Source organism: Mobula birostris, chromosome 2 (genome assembly GCF_030028105.1).
Source record: "Mobula birostris isolate sMobBir1 chromosome 2, sMobBir1.hap1, whole genome shotgun sequence".
Taxonomy (NCBI): Eukaryota; Metazoa; Chordata; class Chondrichthyes; order Myliobatiformes; family Myliobatidae; genus Mobula; species Mobula birostris.
In genome coordinates this window covers 156,421,087-156,441,932 of record NC_092371.1, presented here as the reverse complement: position 1 = coordinate 156,441,932, position 20,846 = coordinate 156,421,087, and the positions used below count along the sequence as shown (strand labels likewise).

General features: G+C 43.0%; 1 protein-coding gene across 9 annotated transcripts in view; it reads left to right on the top strand.

The window, feature by feature from the left end:
* Nucleotides 1–20,846, top strand: part of adgrb3 (adhesion G protein-coupled receptor B3) — an 817,113-nt gene that overhangs the window by 723,467 nt on the left and 72,800 nt on the right. For 7 of the 9 annotated variants that reach the window (XM_072250523.1, XM_072250502.1, XM_072250505.1 and 4 more), the window contains 4 exons: nt 1,828–1,913; nt 2,217–2,315; nt 2,679–2,850; nt 15,851–15,946. In XM_072250523.1, the coding sequence (XP_072106624.1) occupies nt 1,828–1,913; nt 2,217–2,315; nt 2,679–2,850; nt 15,851–15,946 (453 nt within the window). The remainder of the gene's footprint in view (nt 1–1,827; nt 1,914–2,216; nt 2,316–2,678; nt 2,851–15,850; nt 15,947–20,846) is intronic. The other 2 variants (XM_072250515.1, XM_072250510.1) reach the window with 1 other exon arrangement.

Below are 20,846 nucleotides of genomic sequence, written 5' to 3'. Positions count from 1 at the left end.
AAGATAGTGTTTCCCTGGCAGCAGCCATCTTGGAAGATTGGAATCCCTCCATATCACGGCAAATACCCTGTATTTGACATGCACTTTTGTGGATGTCAGGTGGGAACAGCTGCTGTCATCATCTAACGGACTATTGGTACTTAAACCAATGTTTACTGTTTCAGCCTTCGCAAGGAGCACTTTGAAATGTTTGCAAGAACGGAATGTCTTTCTGAGCACTCGACAAAGTGAAGCAGGAAACATGTCTATCTTGCTCATGAATGCCCCAGGAAACCAAAGCTGTGGTTGAAAAATGATGTGATTCCATATTTAAGCATGTTGATACCTCCCAAGTCTTCAGAGATCATTTCTTGTCTTATGGAGACAGTATTACTGGAAGGGACACATTATCTCATCCCTAATTATGCTGAGGGAAATGGCATAAAGGAATCACATTAAGCTATAATGGTAATGGTTTTATCATTCGCTTGCAAAGGCATCAACTCTTCCTTGAGGTCTGCTTTTACTACTGATCCCTCCAGGCACACACGTGTTGGATTATTTAATATAACTATGGAATGCTGGTTTTATTTGGGTGGTTACCAGCTTCAATCTCAGCTGAAGTATGCACAAGTAGTTAATTTGACTTTCACAATGAAATTTTAACTGCTAATGGTCTAAGGGTCCAAAATTATTCCGGGTGATGCACTGCAGTGATTGCACTGGGAATAGCATTAGCTAGAGAAGGGTCGAGCTGTACTTGATAGTCAACTCTCAACTAGGTTAAAGGCCCTATCCCAATATAAACCATGTATTAGATACCTGCTCAGGGCAACATCTAGACCAGTGTGCATATGGATTATACAGTGGAAAGAATTATCCCCATCTCCAAAGGAAACAAAGTCAAAGCAGGCTAAGGATTAAATACAATGGAGGATGGTTAATGTCACTTTTAAAAATGTACCTCTGCAATGTGCTAACAAAACATCTTTTCCACTCACAGTACTAGATTAATTCTCAGCTATTTAATATAAAAACTGCAATCCAGTTGTTATTACTAAGTGTATCTTGTTGTCATAGTCAACCTGACCTTGCCTGATCAGTGGAACATTAGAATCACATTGGAAACACAGTACATATGTTGCCTTAGTAATATTGTTTTATACATAACCATTTCATGTAAATAGGATAAGATTTGACCCCTGAAGTAGAATGTATAGCCAGCTATTATGGATAAAGCTCACTTATGATTTGGCTGAGTTCACAATGGTAAATCAGTGCTATTAAATGAGTAATTTCATGAAGATCACTGAAAACAATGGAGCAGTATCCTATGTTTCTAAAGGTGTGTGTCTTGAAAGGATAGTTCAAATTAATGTTGTTATCCCCCATAGTACTGAGCTAGAACTCTTCACTGTGAGAGTTTTGAGGGCTGGTGAGGAGCATCGAAGTAAATCTGAAGAGTTGTAGAATACCAATACTGCAGGCACTCTGTTATGGGGAGAGAGGAGACTAAATGTTGTGGATAAGAACAGGGGTCCAATTCAAGCAAGGAGATCTGTAAGCCAATGGTCCACTCTCAGAGTTTCTTAGCAATGCTCCCAAATGCTGCGAACCAAACAAGAAGTAACTGGTGCCTGTGGAGGAGCAGTAATGAAAGAGGAAAAAGGAAAGCAAAACTGTGAAACTGGAACTTAATGCTCTTTCATTGCTTTACTGCAAGTTTGGTGAAAAAAAAGTAGCTGTAATGGTCTAAGAGGTTAAAGGTCATAGATCTGTGAGGGAACAGTGATGAGTGTTATGGTCCACTCAGCATAAAGATGACAAAAAGCATTTCTTCTTTCATAGGTCAACATGGTGATCGGCATTTTAGTTTTTAATAAACTCGTGTCAAGAGATGGAATCCTAGATAAAAAGCTAAAACATAGAGGAGGGTAGGTGGTGACTGCTGAAACATTCATTGTATTTTAAAAGCTCATGCCTAGTGCTTGCTTGTGATACTGTAAAAAATATGTACCTTGCATCATAGTATTTCACCTCTTAATTTAAATGTGTTTGACATTGATCCAGATTCTGCATGGCTTTTTTACTAGTGTGGTGTAATGTAATTATCATATTTACCATGGAGAATTCTTACTCTTATATTATTTTCTTTTAATTCCCGAGGGTGCTGGATGCTTTTATTTTAAAGCTGCAATCTTTCTCTTTTTTTTGTTGAATTTTTTATTTGGTTCCAGTCAGATGAGTGAGCCCCATAGCGGCCTGACCCTCAAATGTTCCAAGTGCGGAGTTGTTTCAACGACAGCCTTGTCAGCCACCACTGCCAGTAATGCCATGTTAGTCTCAAGCATTTTAAATCTGTATCTATCTATATATATAATATGTATATGTATGTGTGCATATTAAAGACTTAAAGCATTATAAATATATCCAGCCCAGAAAGTTAAACTCAGTTACTATGGTAATCATAGATTTTTGTTACGGAAATATATAAATGTTTAATTTTGAGTCACTGTTGAAAAGATGATAGATATAAAAGAAGGTGTGTGTAGAGAAGGATTAAATATAAATATCTGTAAAGTACAGAGTGAAATCTTAGGAAAATTGCTAATTTTTATCTCTAAATCTGTAACTTATAACGCAAACATCTGTCCAGATTCCATACTGCCAGTTCTCATGAGCTTTCTGTTTGTATGCAGGGCATCTTTGTGGAGTTCCTGCGTGGTGTTGCCCCTCCTGGCTCTGACCTGGATGTCAGCAGTTCTCGCAATGACCGACAAACGATCCATCTTGTTTCAGATCCTGTTTGCTGTGTTTGACTCACTGCAAGGATTTGTTATTGTCATGGTGCACTGTGTCCTGAGGAGAGAGGTGAGCAGGCAGCTAGAGCTGACCTCCCTACAATTGAAATATGGTGTTAACCAACAGGGAGTCATAAGGTGTGTATGTATGCGTGGACCAAGAACTACAACAGAATAATATGATAAACATTTTTAATGAGTAATTTAGAAACATTACACCTGGGGAAACTTGCAGTGCAGGAGCATAGGAGGCCCAATCGATTCACCATGCTACTAAATGGTTGCATGCCACATTCTCGTAATCATTCTTGCATGGCACATGATAAATGTAGGAAAATAGTGAGTGGAGAAAGAACAGCAAGCATTGTGCTTGTACCATTATGGCTAAAACCCGCTTTCTGCAATCAGCCCCACCTGACTTCTACTGTGCCAGCTGCAAGCAGGTTGCTGGTCTTGCCCAAGAATTGTGGTGTTTGACATTCATGTCCCCTGAGGGATCTGATGCAGGGTTAGTGAGTAGATTAGAAATGAAATCCAATTGAGAACAAAGAAAATCGAATAATACAGATGCCAGAAGGGAAACCGCTGAGGTAGACAATTCACTGTGATCTTATGGAATGGTGGAATAGCCATTTGTCTGATACCTGGTCCAATCACTCGGGCTGTAAGGTTTACTTTTTTACTTTATTTATTTAGAGATACGGCACATTAACTCTTATCTCCTTTACCATAGCGCTAATAGGAGCAGACAATTTGGGAAAACATTTATTAGGGTAGGGGGAATATGATGCTATTAGGCAGGAACTTGGGAATCTAAATTGGGAGCAGATGTTCTCAGGGAAATGCATGGCAGAAATATGGCAAATGTTCGGGGATCATTTACATGGTGTTCTGCATAGGTATGTTCCATTGAGGCAGGGGAAGGATGGAAGGGTAAAAGAACCTTGGTGTATAAAGGTTGTGGAAAATCTAGTTAAGAAGAAAATAAAAGCTTACGGAAGGTGCAAGAAACTAGATATTGCTAGAGCTCTAGAAAATTACAAGGGTGCCAGGAAGGAGCTCAAGAATGAAATTAGGAGAGCTAGAAGGCCAGGAGAAGGCCTTGGTGAGCAGGATTAAGGAAAACACTAAGGCATTTTACAAGTATGTGAAAAGCAAGAGGATGAGCTGTGTGACAATAGGACCAATCAGGAGCGAGAATGGAAACGTGTATGGAGTCGGAGGGGGCAGCGGAGGTACTTAATGAATGGTTTGCGTCGGTATTCACCAGTGAAAAGGATCTTGGCAACTGTGGGGATGACTTACAGTGGACTGAAACACTTGAGTGTATAGACGTTAAGAAAGAGAATGTGCTGGAGCTTATGAAAGGTATTAGGTTAGATAAGTTGCCGAGACCGGTCAAGATATACCCCAAGCTACTGTGCAAGGCGAGGGAGGAGATTGCTGAGCCTCTGGTGATGATCTTCGCATCATCAATAGGGATGGGAGAAATACCAGTGGATTGAAAGGTTGCACACGTTGTTCCCTTGTTCAAGAAAGGGAGTAGAGGTAACCCAGGAAATTATAGACGAGTGAGTCTTACTTCAGTAGTGGACAAGTTGTTGGAGAAGATGTTGAGAGGCAGGTTTATGAGCATTTGGAGAGACATAATCTGATTAAGGATAGTCAGCATGGTTTTGTCAAGGGCAGGTCGTGCCTTACAAGTCTGATTGAATTCTTTGAGGATGTAACTAAACACATCGGTGAAGGTAGAGCAGTGGATATAGTGTAAGCAACACACATCAAGGTTGCTGGGGAACGCAGCAGTCCAGGCAGCATCTTAGGAAGACTGTACCTCTTCCTAGAGATGCTGCCTGGCCTGCTGCGTTCACCAGCAACTTTGATGTGTGTTGCTTGAATTTCCAGCATCTGCAGATTCCTTGTGTTTGCGGATGTAGTGTATATGGGTTTCAGTAAGGCATTTGATTTTATATGGATTTTGTAAGGTTTCCCATGTGAGGCTCATTCAGAAAGTAATGAAGCATAGGATCCAAGGAGACCTTGCTTTGTGGATTCATAATTGGGTTGCCCACAGAAGACAAAGGGTGGTTGGAGATAGTTCATATTCTGCATGGAGGGTGGTGACCAGAACTGGGCTGAGAAGTGGCAGATAGAGTTCAACCCCAAAAAGTGTGGTGGTTCATTTTGGTCGTTCAGATTTGAAGACAGAATATTATGTTAATGGTAAGACTCTTGCCAGTGTGGAGGATCAACGAGATCTTGGGGTCCATGTCCAAAGGGCACTCAAAGCTGCCGCACAGCTTGAGAGTGTTGTTAAGTCGTGTGGTGTGTTGGCCTTCATCAACCATGGGATTGAGTTCAAGACCCATGAGGTAATGTTACAGCTGTATAGGACCTTAGTTAGACCCCACTTGGAGTACTATGTTCAGTTCTGGTCACCTCACTACAGGAAGGATGTGTATACTATAAAGAGAGTGCAGAGGAGATTTATAAGGATGTTGCTTTGATTGGAGAGCATGCCTTATGAGAATGGGTTGAGTGAACTTGGCCTTTTTTCCTTGAAGCGACAGAGGATGAGAAGTGACCTGATAAAGGTGTATAAGATGATGAGAGGCATTGATCGTGTGGATAGCCAGAGGCTTTTTCCAGGGCTGAAATGGCTAACACAAGGGGCATAGTTTTAAGGTGCTTGGAAGTAGGTACTGAGGAGATGTCAGGTAATTTTTTCACAGAGAGTGGTGGGTGCATGGAATGCACTGCCAGCAATGGTACTAGAAGCGGATACAACAGGATCCTGGGTTCAGGATAGGTTTGTCCCACTGAGACAAAGAAAAAATGGTAGGAAAAGGGAACCGTGGCTGACGAAACATGTGAGGCAACTCACCAAGAGGAAGATGGAAGCATATGTTAGATATAAGAAGCAGGAAGCAGGAGGGGCTCATGAGAAATATAGGGTAGCCAGGAAGGAGCTTAAGTAAGGATTTGGAGAACTCGAAGGGAGAAGGCCTTGGCATGTAGGATTAAGGAGAACGCCAAGGCGTTCTATGAGTATGTGAAGAACAGAAGGATGGCAAGAATGAAGGTGGGGCCGCTAAAGGATAAAGAAGGCAACATGTGCCTGGAGGTAGAGGAGGTTGGGGAGGTTCTAAAAGAATACTTTGCTTCAGTATTCACAAGTTAAAAGGACCTTGATCGGAGTAAGGTTGAAATAGAACAGGCCTGTGTACTGGACAATGTGGAGATTAAGGAAGAAGTGTTGGATCTTCTTAAAAACATCAAGATTGATAAGTGCCCAGAGCTGGATGTGATATACCCCAGGTTGTTGTGGGAAGTGAGAGAAGAGATCGCTGGAGCAGTAGCTATGATCTTTGAATCCTCTTTGGCTGCATGGGAGGTGCCAGAGGATTGGAGAATGGCAAATGTAGTTCCCTTGTTTAAAAAAGGTAATAGGGAGAATCCTGGGAATTATAGACCAGTGAGTCTTACACCAGTGGTCTGCAAACTATTGGAAAGGATTCTTACGGATAGGATCTATGAGCATTTGGAGTAGTACAGCCTACTCAAGGATAGTCAACATGACTTTGTGAAGGGAAGGTTGTGCCTCACGAGCCTAATTGAGTTTTTTGAAGAGGTAACAAAAGAAATTAATGAGGGTAGGGCGGTAGATGTGGTCTACATGGATTTTAGCAAGGCATCTCAGAAGGTCCCCCACAAGAGACTCATCCAGAAAGTCATGAGGCATGGGATCAGTGGAACCTTGGCTGTTTGAATAAAAAATTGGCTTCCAGGAAGAAAGCAGAGGGTAGTAGTGGAAGGAAAGTATTCTGCCTGGAGGTTGGTGACTAGTGGAGTGCCGCAAGGATCTGTCCTGGGACCCCTGCTCTTTGTGATTTTTTATAAGTGACCTGGATGAAGAGGCAGAATGGCAGATAGAGTTCAATCCAGATAAGTGTGAGGTGATGCATTTTGGAAGGACAAACCAGAAGGCTGAGTACAGGGTTAATGGTCGGTTACTTAAGAGTGTGGATGAACAGAGGGACCTTGGGGTTCAAATCCATACATCCCTCAAGGTCACTGCACAGGTTGATAGGATAGTTAAGAAGGCCTATGGGACGCTAGGCTTCGTTAATAGGGGGATTGAGTTCAAGAGTAGAGAGGTCATGTTGCAACTCTACAAATCTCTGGTGAGACCACACGTAGAGTATTGTGTTCAGTTCTGGTCACCTCATTATAGGAAGGATGTGGAAGCTATGGAGAGGGTGCAGAGGAGGTTTACCAGGATGTTGCCTGGATTGGAAAACAAGTCTTATGAGGCAAGGTTAGCAGAGCTGGGACTTTTCCCTTTGGAGCGTAGAAGGATGAGAGGGGACTTGGTAGAGGTCTACAAGATTATGAGAGGCATAGATAGGGTGGATTGCCAGTACCTGATTCCCAGGGCACGAATAGCAAACACCAGAGGGTATATGTACAAAGTTTAGGGGAGACGTCAGGGGTAAGTTTTTTACACCGAGGGTTGTGGGTGCCTGGAATGACTTGCCAGGGGTGGTGGTGGAGGCTAAAACATTAGGGGTATTTAAGAGCCTCTTGGACAGGCACATGGATGAAAGAAAAATAGAGGGTTACGGGGTAGTGTGGGTTTAGTACTTTTTTTTAAGGAATATATGGGTCGATACAACATCACGGGCCGAAGGGCCTGTACTGTGCTGTGGTATTCTAGTGTCTAGTGATCTTTTAAGAGACTCTTAGATAGGTACGTACAACTTAGAAAAATAGAGGGCTATGTGGTAGGGAAATACTAGGCAGTTTCTAGAGTAGGTTACATGGTCGGCACAGCATTGTGGGCTGAAGGGCCTTTAATATGCTGTAGATTTCTATGTTCTATTAGCAGGCCCTTCTGGCCCAATAAGTGCATGCTGCCCAAATACACCCAGGTTGACCAATTGACCTACTAACCCATCAGTACGGCTTGGGAATGTGGGAACAAACTGGAGTACCTGGAGGAAACCAACGCAGTCATGGGGGAGAAAGTACAACCTCCTTACAGACAGCGGCAGAAATTGAACGCTGGTGCTGTAAATAGCTTTGAGCTAACTACTACGCTACTGTGCTGCCCCATTGTGTTGGTGATACCTGCAGTACATTCACCGGGAGGATGCATGTTGAAATACACAGCCCCATGCAGGAGACGGGGAATGATTCCATCTCCTGTATCCACGTGTGCGGCCCATGAGGTAGTAAGATGCTGTGCCATGGCTGCTGCTGCTCCCTGCAAGGACAGTGAAAGTAAATTAAATTGTCATCCACCTCACCTCCCAGCCAAGCAAAACAGGGAATTGGAATGAAAACATTAGCAGTGGATAGACAGCGGTATAGGTTTGGTTTATTATTGTCACTTTCACGAAGGTACAGTGAAAAGCTTGTCTTGCATACTGTTCATCAAGATCAAAGTCATTATGCGTTGCATTGAGGTGGAACAGGTTAAAACAATAACAACGCAGAATAAAGTGGAAAAGCCACAGAAAAATTGCAGTGAAGGTAAATGATAAAGTTCAAAATGATAATTGTAGATTGTCAGGTCACACAGTGTGATATAGTTATGATCCAGCACATACAGTCACAAAATAATATTAGCACAAGTCCCTGAAGGGCATGGCCTGAAGGTTGACAGGTTGACATAAAGTGCGAGGTGCATGTTAATGTAAGACTGTACAATATTATTGGCACTATTATAGTAAAACCAGCAGCTGTATACATGTGTGAAACAGCAGCAGTAAATGATAAAAAGTGACCAGAGAGTGTGTGAGTTGGGGAGTGGAGGGAGGGAGAAGCAGGGCATTCAGACAGGGTTTACATATGTGTTGGGCGTTTAGAAGTCTAACAGTCTCAGGAAGGAAGCTGTTACCTTGCCTTGCAGTTCTGGTTCTTATGCTGCAGTGACTTCTGCCTGACAAAGAGATCGTGGAAAGGATGGTGTCCTGCTGAAAGGTTTCAGCCTGAAACGTCAACTGTACTTTTTTCCATAGATTCTTCCTGGCCTGCAGAGTTTCTCCAGCATTTTGTGTGTGTTGCTTGGAAAGGTTGGGAGGGGTCTTTGACAAAGCTGGAGGCACTGCATATGCAGCATTCTGATAGATGGCTTTTGTATCTTTCTGCCCAGTGGGAGGAAGGAGAAGGGAGAAAGTGTGAGGCGGGTGGGATCTTGATTATGCTGCTTGCTTTGCTGAAGCTGTGAGACTTACACACAGAGTCACGGAGGGAAAGCTGAATTGTGAGGTGCTGAGCTGCATCCACAACTCTCTGCAGTTTCTTGTGATCAAATGCAGGGCAGTTGCCATACCAAGCTGTTCTACATCCAGATCGAATGCTTTCTATGGTGTAATAATATGGATAACCAGGATCTGAAATGCAAAACACAACTCTCAAACCATCAGAAACACAGTTCTGATGGACTCCTTGGACAAATCAAATGACTTCACAATCAGTACTGTATATTTACTGTTGTTACCTAGAAAGTACATCACCAAATTGCAAGAGTACATTATCCACATGGATTTATCAAGCAACAATCTCTGTCTGGTCTTCTTAGTCAGGACATCACCTTGACAGTTTTGAAATAACCCCATGGGATCTTTCATCTGTATCTGAGCTGAAACTCAGTTTAACATTTCATTGGAAATTCACTGAGCAAGAATTCAGATTGTAAGGAATGTATATAAACATACAAATTTGAAACAAGAGTAGGATATTTGACCCTTCAAGTCTGCTCCACCATGTAACAAGCTAATAGCTAATAACTTCAGCTCTGCATTCTTACCTATCCTGGTAGCATCTTGTCACCTTGTTTATCAGGGATCTATCTATCCCTGCCTTAAAAATACTCAAAAGCTCTGCTTGCCCCACCTCTTCAGGATCCATTGTCCATAGGTTATTCAGAGAAAGAAAAATATCCCAACTCTTTTTTTAAATTGGTGACTATTCATAAACTGTAATCACCACAACCCCCTCTCCCCCCCCCCCCCGCCAGTATAGCACAAAATTTTGATTCCCCTGCAGAGGAGATAGTACTTGTAGTAGTCTGGCGGACGGACCTCTATCTCACTGAGGCCAAACGGCAGCTCTCTGACACCTCCTCTTACTTACCCCTGGAACAGGACCCCATCAAAAAACATCAAACCATTGTCTCCCGTACCATCACCGCCCTTATCAACTTGGGAGACCTTCCATCCTCAGCTGCTAAACTCATAATTCCCACACGCCGTACGCTTGGTTTTACCTCCTCCCAAGATCCACAAGCCTGACTGTCCCGGTAGACCCATAGTTTCTGCCTGCTCCTGCCCCACCGAACTTGTATCTGCCTACCTGGACTCCATTTTGTCACCCTTAGTTCAGTCCCTCCCCACCTACATCCGGGATACATCCCATGCTCTCCACCTCTTCAATAACTTTCAGTTCCCCAGTCCCAACCGCTTCATTTTCACTATGGATGTCCAATCCCTATACACCTCCATTCCCCATCAAGAAGGCCTCAAAGCCCTCCGCTGCTTTCTGGATAATAGACCTCACCAGTTCCCCACCACCACTACCCTCCTCCGGTTGGCGGAACTGGTTCTCACACTCAATAACTTCTCTTTTGGCTCTTCCCACTTTCTTCAGACTAAGGGTGTAGCTATGGGAACTCGCATGGGCCCTAGCTATGCCTGCCTCTTCGTTGATTATGTGGAGCAGTCTATGCTCCAAACCTATTCTGGTACTGCTCCCGAACTTTTCCTTCGGTAGATTGACGACTACATTGGTGCTGCTTCCCGCACCCATGCTGAGCTCGTCAATTTCATCGACTTTACTTCTAACTTCCACCCAGCCCTCAAATTCACTTGGTCTATCTCAGACACTTCTCTCCCCTTTCTCGACCTCTTTGTCTCCATTTCTGGAGACAGGCTGTCCACTGACATCTTCTACAAGCCCACTGACTCTCATAACTACCTCAACTATACCTCTTCCCACCCCGCCACATGCAAAAATGCCATTCCCTATTCCCAGTTCCTCCGTCTCCGCTGCATCTGCTCCGAGGATGAGGTTTTCCATTCCAGGATATCGCAAATGTCCTCTTTCTTTAAGGATCGTGGTTTCCCTTCTGCTGTCATCAATGATGCCCTCACCTGCATCTCCTCCATTTTCCGCACTTCAGCCCTCACCCCATCGTCCCGCCACCACAACAGGGACGGAGTTCCCCTTGTCCTCACCTACCACCCCACCAGCCTCCGGATCCAGCACATTATCCTCCACAACTTCCGCTACCTTCAACAGGACCCCACCACTAAGCACATCCTTCCCTCTCCACCCCCTCCGCTTTCCGCAGGGATCGGTCCCTCCACGACTCCCTGATTCACACGTCCCTCCCCATGGATCTCCCGCCCGGCACTTATCCCTGTAAGTGCAAGTGCTACACCTGTCCCTACACCTCCTCTCTTGTCACCATTCAGGGTCCCAAGCAGTCCTTCAGAGTGAGGCAACACATCACTTGTGAGTCTGTTGGGGCATCTATTGTATCCGGTGCTCCCGGTGCGGCCTCCTCTACATCGGTGAAACCCGACGCAGATTGGGGGACCGCTTCGTCGAGCACCTCCGCTCCGTCCGCCAAAACAGACAGGATCACCCGGTAGCCACCCACTTCAACTCTGCTTCCCACTCCCATTCAGATATGTCCATACATGGCCTCCTCTACTGCCATGATGAGGCTAAACTCAGGTTGGAGGAGCAACACCTCATATACCATCTAGGTAGTCTTCTATGGTATGAACATAGAATTCTCCAGCTTCTGGTAATTCCCACCCCTCCCTTCCTCTATCCCTATGTCACTCTGCCCCCTCCCCCAGCTGCCTATCACCTCCCTCATGGTTCCGCCTCCTTCTACCCATTGTGTTTTCCCCTATTCCTTCTTCACCTTTCCTGCCTATCACCTCCCTGCTTCCCCTTCCCCCCCCCACTTTATCTTTCCCCTTACTGGTTTTTCACCTGGAACCTACCAGCCTTCTCCTTCCCACTCTCCCCCCACCGTCTTTATAGGGCCTCTGCCCCTTCCCTCTACAGTCCTGACGAAGGGTTCCGGCCAAAAATGTTGACTGATCGTTTCCACGGATGCTGCCCGACCTGCTGAGTTCTTCCAGCGTGTTGTGAGTGTTACTTTCCACCAACACACATAGAAGTCTGCAGATTTCCTCATGTTTGCATTTTTAAATACTTTCCACCACTGCCTTGTCAAAACACCTCAGGATCTCTCTCTCTAAATGCCAATTCCTCTCTCTCTTCTCAACACCAATGGTAACAAACCTGCCTAGTCTTTCAGCATAGGACAAACCACCCCATCACTTTAGCAAAAATTCTCAAAGCTAGTTCTATTTCATTTATATCCTTCCATTAATTGGGAGACCAATATTGTATGTAGTAAAGTTGCAGAGCCATGCAGTACTAGAACAGTCCCATGTCCAAGTCAGTCATAAACTAACTGCATTAATTTACCAGCTTTTGGCCCATCACCTTCTCTGCTCTGATGATTCAAGTGCTGGTTCCAGTTAAACTTATTGTCATATGCACAGGTGCAAATAAAAATGTACTTGCTGCAGCTCATAGGCATAGAGCATCATATTAGCAGCATTCACCAGAAAAACATAAAATATACACATTTTTTCATAAAAACACAATCAGAGCAAAATGCAAAGTCCAGTTTAGTTCAAAGTGGTCATCGTGTTGCTCAACTGTAATGATTAAGAAGGTAGCTGTTACTGAACTTGATGGTGTTGGACTTCAGCTTCTGTACCCCCTGCTCAAAGGTGGCCCAAATGGTAGGGATCTTAATGAAACACATAAAATGCTGGAGGAACTCAGCAGTCAGGCAGCATCTGTGGAAAGATGCTGTGTTCTTACCCCTTCTTTTCCAGCCTCACCCCAAAGCATCAACTGTTTATTCTTTTTCATAGCTGCTGAGTTCCATGATCTGCTGAGTTCCTCCATCATTTTGTATGTGTTACTCTGGATTTCTAGCATCTGCAGAATCTTGTGTTGATGATGATGTCATCTTCTTGAGGCAGCGACTCCTGTGGGTGCCACCATTGGAGGGGAGGGATGTGTCTCTGATGTACTGGGCAGAATAAACTCTGCAGTGTATTGGAATTGCCAATCCAGGCCATGATATAGCAGTCAGGAGTCTTTTACAGTACATTTGTGAAGCTCTAAAGTTTTTCTTGCGTGTTGTGAAAGCACTCATCTTGCTTACCTGCTCAGAGAACGCATTCAGATTCCAGACAATTCTGGCCAAAAAATTGTCCTTCCTCAGTTTCCCTCCAACCCATTTACTCCTCACCTTAAACCTATGCCTTCTGCAATATTGCTTATGAGGAACAGTAAGGGTTCCTGTACTGATCCCTGGTCAGAGACATTCAATCACAGAAGTAACTTTCCACCATCACCCTCTGTGTTCTCTTTACAAGCTAATCGAACTTTCCAACTTGCCATGAGCTTTAACCTTTTGAACTAGCTTTCCATGTGGGACATTGTCAAAGACCTTACTGAAGGCCATATGGACTACATCAAGTATAGTTTCATCATTTAATATATTTTGTTACTTCTTCAAAAGCTCATTAATGCTGATCAATTGATCTCTCCTTAGTAGAGCCACACTAACTATCCCTGCCTTTCCGTGGGTAGATTAATTCTGTCCTTTAAACTGTTTTGCAATAACTTCCCTCCCACTGTCATTAGCACTCCAGATGTTGTCTCACCAATGTGCTGTGTAAGTGGAGCTTAACCTGCCTGCTTCTACTTTCAGTAACAACAGCAATAAACATTCTGTTTGCTGTCCTAATTACCTACCGTGTCTGAGTCACGTAGTAGGATATAAACACAAGAGAGACTGCAGATGCTGGAAATCCAAAGCAACACACACAAAATACTGGACGAATTCAGCAGGTCAAGCAGGATCTATGGAGAGGAATAAGCAGGCAATGTTTCAGGCCAAGACCCTTTGGGACAATCCCAATGAAGGATTTTGGCCTGAAATGTTGATGGTTATTTCTCTTCATAATCCCTTTACACCTCAATCTCTCACCATTTAGATAACATGCTTCTTTTTCAATTAATATATTTATGGACCCATACAATGCAAAATCTGTGCTGTACAGTCATGAGAAGTTGACTAAGCCACCATACGTTTATCTATTTGTGAGAGAAGTTCATTGCTCTGTTAGGCTAGTCCAAAGCAAGATAAAGTGGCCTTATAATATAAGCTAAGTCTTTTGGGTTTAATGTTGGAAAGCTCCTGCACACACAGTAGTACAGAAAATATAGTGTACACACCTGCAAAACCTCCTGAGCTTGATGGCCAATTGAAAATTCCAAAATGAAAAGTATTCACACTTTTTTTAGGCTTAAAGTTTAAGGGCTTCAGAACAGGTAGATCAGATCTGATCTGGTGAAGTGTAGATCAGATCTGGTCTGGGGATGGTAGATCAGATCTAGTCCGGGGAAGGTAGATCAAACCTGCTTTGAAGTGATTTCCTTTAAACTGAGGAAATACACTCAGTGGCCAATTTATTAGGTATACCTGTATACCTTCTGATTACCGCAAATATCTAATCAGAAAATCATGTGACAGCAACTCAATGCAGCAACTAAAGCATGCAGAGATAGTCAAGAGGTTCTGTTGTTCAGACCACACATCAGGATGGAGAAGAAATGTGATCCAAGTGACTTTGACCATGGAATAATTGTTGGTGTCAGATAGGGTAGTTTGAGTATCTCAGAAACAGCTGATCTCCTGGGATTTTCAAGTACAACAGTCTCTGGAATTGTATGGTGTTCAGCAGTGGCCAAAAAGCCTTGTTAATGAGAGAGTTCGGGTGAGAATGTCCTCACAGGTTCAAGCTGACAGGAAGATGACAGTAACTCAAATAACCTTGCATTACAACAGTGGTGTGCAGAAGAGCATCTCTGAATGCATGACCTGTCAAATGTTGAAGAGGATGGGCTATAACAGCAGAAGATCACGAACATACATTCAGTGGCGACTTTATTAGCTACAGGAGGAACCTAATAAAGTGGCCACTGAATGTATATGGATGATACAAGCTATCAGAGCAAGAGGCCAAGACAGAAGGAGTAAGGAATCTCGGAGAGAAGACATTTTTTTTACACTGCTCTGGGAAAAGAGGTTAGACTGCACAGGCGCGTGACGTAGGGCGCCAGAGGTTTAAAAGAAGACCATATACAGTGGGCAGTGTTGAGACCGGACAGCGGAGTGAGAGGGAGCAGAGTGGGATGGCTTTGGCTCAACAGGCTTAGGCGTGAACAGACAGAGGCGAGGGTAGGTTCCGGTAAGTTTTGTTTTGTTTGTTTAGAGTAGAGAGAATGCCAGGCAGGATGTTGGAATGCTCCTCTTGCAGGATGTGGGAACGACACCTGCAAGAAGTGCATCCAGTTGCAGCTCCTAACAAATCGCGTTAGGGAACTGGAGCAGGAGCTGGATGACATCAGGATCATTCGGGAGAATGAGGTGTTTATAGATAGTAGCTTCAGGGAGGTAGTTACGTTAAAGGAGCAGCGCACAGGTAATTGGGTTACCGTCAAGCGAGGGAAAGGGCAGGCAGAGCAGGGTTCCCTTGTGGTCGTTCACCACAGAGAGTGGTGGGAGTGTGGAATGAGCTGCCAGATAAAGTGGTAAATGCAGGCTCACTTTTAATATTTAAGAAAAACTTGGACAGGTACATGGATGAGAGATGTATGGAGGGATATGGTCCAGCTGCAGGTCACTGGGACTAGGCAGAAAAATGGTTTGGCACAGCCAAGAAGGACCAAAAGGCCTGTTTCTGTGCTGTAATGTTCTATGGTTCTATGTTTTTTCTCGTTTCTTGCACTGTCAATAAAATGACATATCGGTGCAAGTCTAACTTAAACATTATTATGTCTGTTACATTGAATGTAAATCAATTATAGTACAGAATAACCTTACTGAACTTCCAGCATGCTCAGTGTTCATTACTGCTTACTCATCAACTTACAGCTGCTTTTCTGCTGAACAGGTTCAAGATGCCGTTAGATGTCGGCTGAGGAACTGCCAAGATCCAATAGCTGGGGATACGGCTGGCACTTTCCCAAATGGTCATGCTCGGATTATGGTTAGTACCAGTTTCTTTCTTTATTCTAGGCCAGGGGTTCCCAACTTTTTTTATGCCATGGACCCCTACCATTAACCGAGGTGTCCACGGATCCCAGGTTGTGAACACCTGTTCTAGACCCAGGTTGAAAGAATTTTGACCTGACCCACAGGTTAATTCAGGTAGCATTGCCTCTTTACCCTGACGCAGTTTTATGCTCTGTTGTATTCAGTGTAGCAGAAGATGGACCTTCAAGTTAAAACTACCTCCATTTTTAATGTGTGGAAAGGGGTAAAATTGGGAGCCATGGTGGCGTAGTGGTTAGCGTGACGCTATTACAACTCAGAGCGGAGTTCAGAGTTCAGTTCCGGCATCATCTGTAAGGAGTCTGTACGTCCTCCCTATAGAATGCGTTGTTTTTTCCCTGGATGCTCTGGTTTCCTCCCATTGTCCAAAGACATGCCGGGCAGGTTAATTAGTCCCATGACTAGGTTAAGGTTAAATCGAGGTTGTTGGAGGTTGCACAGCAGTGCACCTCAAAGGGCCAGAAGGCCTATGCTGCACTGTATCTGTAAATAGATAATAAATTAATTTGGTTAAATTGACCTTTTTATTATTATTTGGCAAACAGATGACATGAGGATACACAAAATTTTTCAAAATGGGAACTCTTTACAGCAAGCAAGCTTAATGCAAGGGAGTTGTAGGTGTAAAGGTTGCCTCAAGCAAGATATACTTCTTACGTGATTTTGCATTTTCTTTCCTTTCAGGCGTAGAAAAATTACTGATCCAAAACACAATGGAAACACCAACTCACGGGAGAACTGTCAGTTATTTTGTTTCCAGCATTTGTATAAAAATATATGTTTGCCTTATGTGTTGTTGGAGTAGAGTATCAATTAATGTCTACCAATATGCCAGACATGTCCCTCAAACTGTGCTGTTGAGAAAGTGTGTTGATAATGATGCAGTGGAGAACTCGGTATCTGGGCCAAGTCCTGGCCCTTGTGAGCAAGATATTCATTATTAAATTGGTGTTAAGAAATTACTAGTGCAAAAACTGTGGAGTAACTAAATTTTATATCAGAAGGAGAGGAGAAGAATGATTAGAATCTGAAGACCCAATTAAAAAATAAGAAAAGATAAAATTTTAAATCTGCAATTTTTTAAATCTCCCTGAAAATTCAAAGTCTAAAGAATTAAAACTATGTGATTGTAATAATTTCCAATGCCAGAAAGGTTGATTGGCAGTAATTGCTACCTACGCATTGCTTAAAGGCTAACAAATCTTTGAGACCTGATTATCTCTTTTGGGTTTGGTTCATATCTACTGCTAATGGGCCAGACACTGAAACGTGACTAATTACAAAGCTAAACACTGCTCAGCCATTTTGACTTCAAGCTGAAGAAATAATTCAAAGTTAAAGTCTGTCCCGAGCCTTGTGGCCCATCAGGCTGGTTTCTGTGGCGTGAAGCGACTGAGAGTATGAGACTCTCCCCCCCAGATAGGACACCAGTCTATCACAAGGTTAACCCCCAGCATTTGCCAACACCCATTTTCAGCTGGGTGGACTGGAGCAGTGTGTGGTTAAGTGCCTTGCTCAAAGACACAACACGCTGCCTTGGCCAATACTCGAACCCATGACCTTCAGATGGTGAGCCCAACGGCGAGCATCATAACCTTGGCCCAATATATAAAGCTGTTGTTTCCATATTTACAATACCACTTTGATTAACTTTCATGGAGCGTCATAATCTAGCAGTTTCACCATTGAATATGTGCAAACATCAACACTAACATACAGCATTTCACAAACTGATAAGCTGTGAGTATCTTTCTCCTGAATACTATTTATGTTGAACCTTTTAATGCTAAAGTGCCTCAATTAAGTCTTTTGACAATCTCAGTTAGGTGCTTGGTTGTATGGATTCAAAAGAATACAAGCAAGATGAAGCAATTACTCTGGTATCATTAATCATGGAGGAATGCAGCACAGAAGCACACCCTTCTGTCCGTTGAGCCCACACGACCAGAAAGACGCCCATTTACACCAGTCATGCATGTCCCATTTCCTTCTCCCCACCTTCTCTTTCATCTTCCCCAAAACCTCCTGCCCCTCTCCCCCAGACACCACACTCCACAATTTGCAGTGTCCAAATCTGGTGCATTTGGACTGTGTTTGTTCTAGGGCTGATATATAGTTTGTGAGCTGTAATCTCTGGTCAGTATTTGAATACAGGGTAAATGCTAAACATGTTAAAAATGTTGAGCAGCAAAGTTAATTAATGAACTGTAGTCCTTCTCATTCCCAAGTCCTTGTACCCCTTTGAAAAGCATCTTTGGAGCAGGAGTAAAGGAGGTGCTCTGTTTAATTTCATTTTGAAGAGGGGAGAAATGCAAAAGGTGAGTTTATGATAAATAAGGATCAGTGCTGAGAAGGAATCAGGTTCAAGCCATGATCATGCCAAGTAATTCAGTCCACAGCACTATTTTGTACAATGTACTGAGTGCTTTGTGACATGGTGCAGATTATATTCAGATAACAGTCGGGCCATGAACCATTCCCAGAGTAGAATACAAAAGGACTACTCTCTTCCAGGACGTGGGGACATTTCAAAGCACTTTACTACCATGGAATCATGTATGGTCACTGGTGTAAAATTATCTTTTGACTAATTTGAACCTACACAGTAATAAGGTAAGCATCTGAATAATCTGCCTTTCAGTATTGGTCGAGTGATTTGTATTGGCCAAAACAATCTCCAAACACTCTGGAGAGCACTGATTCATTACTTGTTAACTCATAGCAGTTAATGATAGTAACTGCAATACCATTAAACTTGTTATACGCTGTGCCAAGTGCTTAATGTGAAGTAAAGTTTGAATATTTGCAGTAAAATGACTGTCCAAAGGGAATTGCTGGAATATGCATTTCATGCCACTTTGGAGTTGACAAAGAATTCATTCAGAAAATATACATGCTCATTACTGCCTAATACTGACTTACAGACCTATGATGGGTCATAGAGTATACTGTAGACTTCATTTGGGAGAGCTATACAGCTTATTAAATAAGTGGAACTGTGGTCTAATCCTAGATGTTGGCTCTATGCTTGCAGTAGCAATAAACCACAAGACATAGGAGCAGAATTAGGCCATTTGGCCCATCGAGTTTCCATGCCGTTCCATCATGCCTGATTTATTATTTCTCTCAACCCCATTCTCCTGGCATAACCTTTGCCACCCTGACTGTCAAGAACCTATCAAAATATACCCAATGATTTGCTGTCTACAACCACAGTGAATTCCATAGATTCACTACCTTCTGTCTAAAGAAATTCCTGCTCATCTCTCTATCCTGAGGCTGTACCCTCTGGTCCTAGACTCCCCTATCATAGGAAACATCCTCTTCAAATCCACTCTGTTGAGGCCATTCAATATTCTATGAGATCACCACGCTTTGTTCTAAATTCCAGGGAGTACAGGCACAGAGCCATCAAGCATTCCTCAAACATTTAGCCTTTCATTCCTGGATTCATGCTTGTGAACCTTTTCATTTGCCAGCACATCTTTTATTAGATAAGGGGCCCAAAACTACTCACAATACTCCAAGTGTCATCTGACCAATGCCTTATAAAACCTTAGCATTACATCCATGTTTTTATATTCTTATCCTCTCGAACAAGATGTAACTCACCCTCACAGAGTAGTAACATGGAAATCGGAAAATAAAATATTGCAGATGCTGAAAACTGGAAGTCTGGTCACAAATGCTGAAAGTACTCATCTGGTCAGGTGGTGTCGAAGGGGAAAGATGCAGATTCAATGTTTCAGGACCACTGGTGAGAGTTCATCAACCTAAACATCTATGTCAATTCTCTTTTCACTGATGCTCCTTGACCTGGTATATATTTCTGGGATTTTCTGTTCTTAATACACAAATTGAAGTGTCCTCATCCAGGCCAAGACAATAGAAATTGTGCAGTATTTAAATAGAGAGAGAAAATCAGCACCTCAATGGAGACAGATTCCCTCGCAATTCATATGTAAAGTTAACTGTTCTCTTTCTCTTTCAAATTCTGATTAATGTGCAAGATTGCAAACAGTTAGACTGAGCAGCTGGAGCTCTCCTTAGAGCAGGGAGTTTTAAGAGGATTCAAAATTGTGAAGTACTTGTACAATGTAAATGCAGTAAGATTGTTTGGGTATATTGTTTGCACAGCAAGTTATTACGTTTGTGAATGCACTGTCTCAGAGGATGGGAAAAGGAGATTCAATAGTAACGTAACAAAAATAAATTAGATAAAAATCAAAAAAGGAAATCTTTGAGCCTTTAGATATAAAGAAAGGGAGCCAAGTAAATTGAATACCTAAAGCAACACACAAAATGCTGGAGGAACTCAGAAGGTACCTGACTCATATAGTTGCAGGTTCAGTGGAACAAATGACCAGTATCTGCGTTCAGTCTTTCTCTGATTCTATTTCTGTTCTCAAGCATGAATGTATTGTCATATTCCAACCCACTTTGTATTAATGTACATCACCTCATGCCCACCATTTTTAAAAAAATTCGTTTTGTTACTTTTCTCCTGTTAGGCACCTCTGCTTTCTTCCTGGAACATTCACACATCCCAGCTCAGAAGTTGGGGAAGTAATCTGTTCCCGCAGGTTTTATCAGTGCCAAATGAAATACACTGTATCAGCTGAGAGCGTCTCTTTCTGTGAGAGAAGAGAGCATTGATAGTAGGTCAAAGACAGAAGGAGATAACACATCAGGCATATCTACAAGCTCCAGAAATCTCTTCTGTTCATTTGTGTTATGTTTTGGTTGTCTTTATAAATCATTGATTTACTGCCATTCCCAAGTGTCCTGATGCCAAAGCGGATATCTGAACTGTACAATCAGCTGGCATGCCTTTA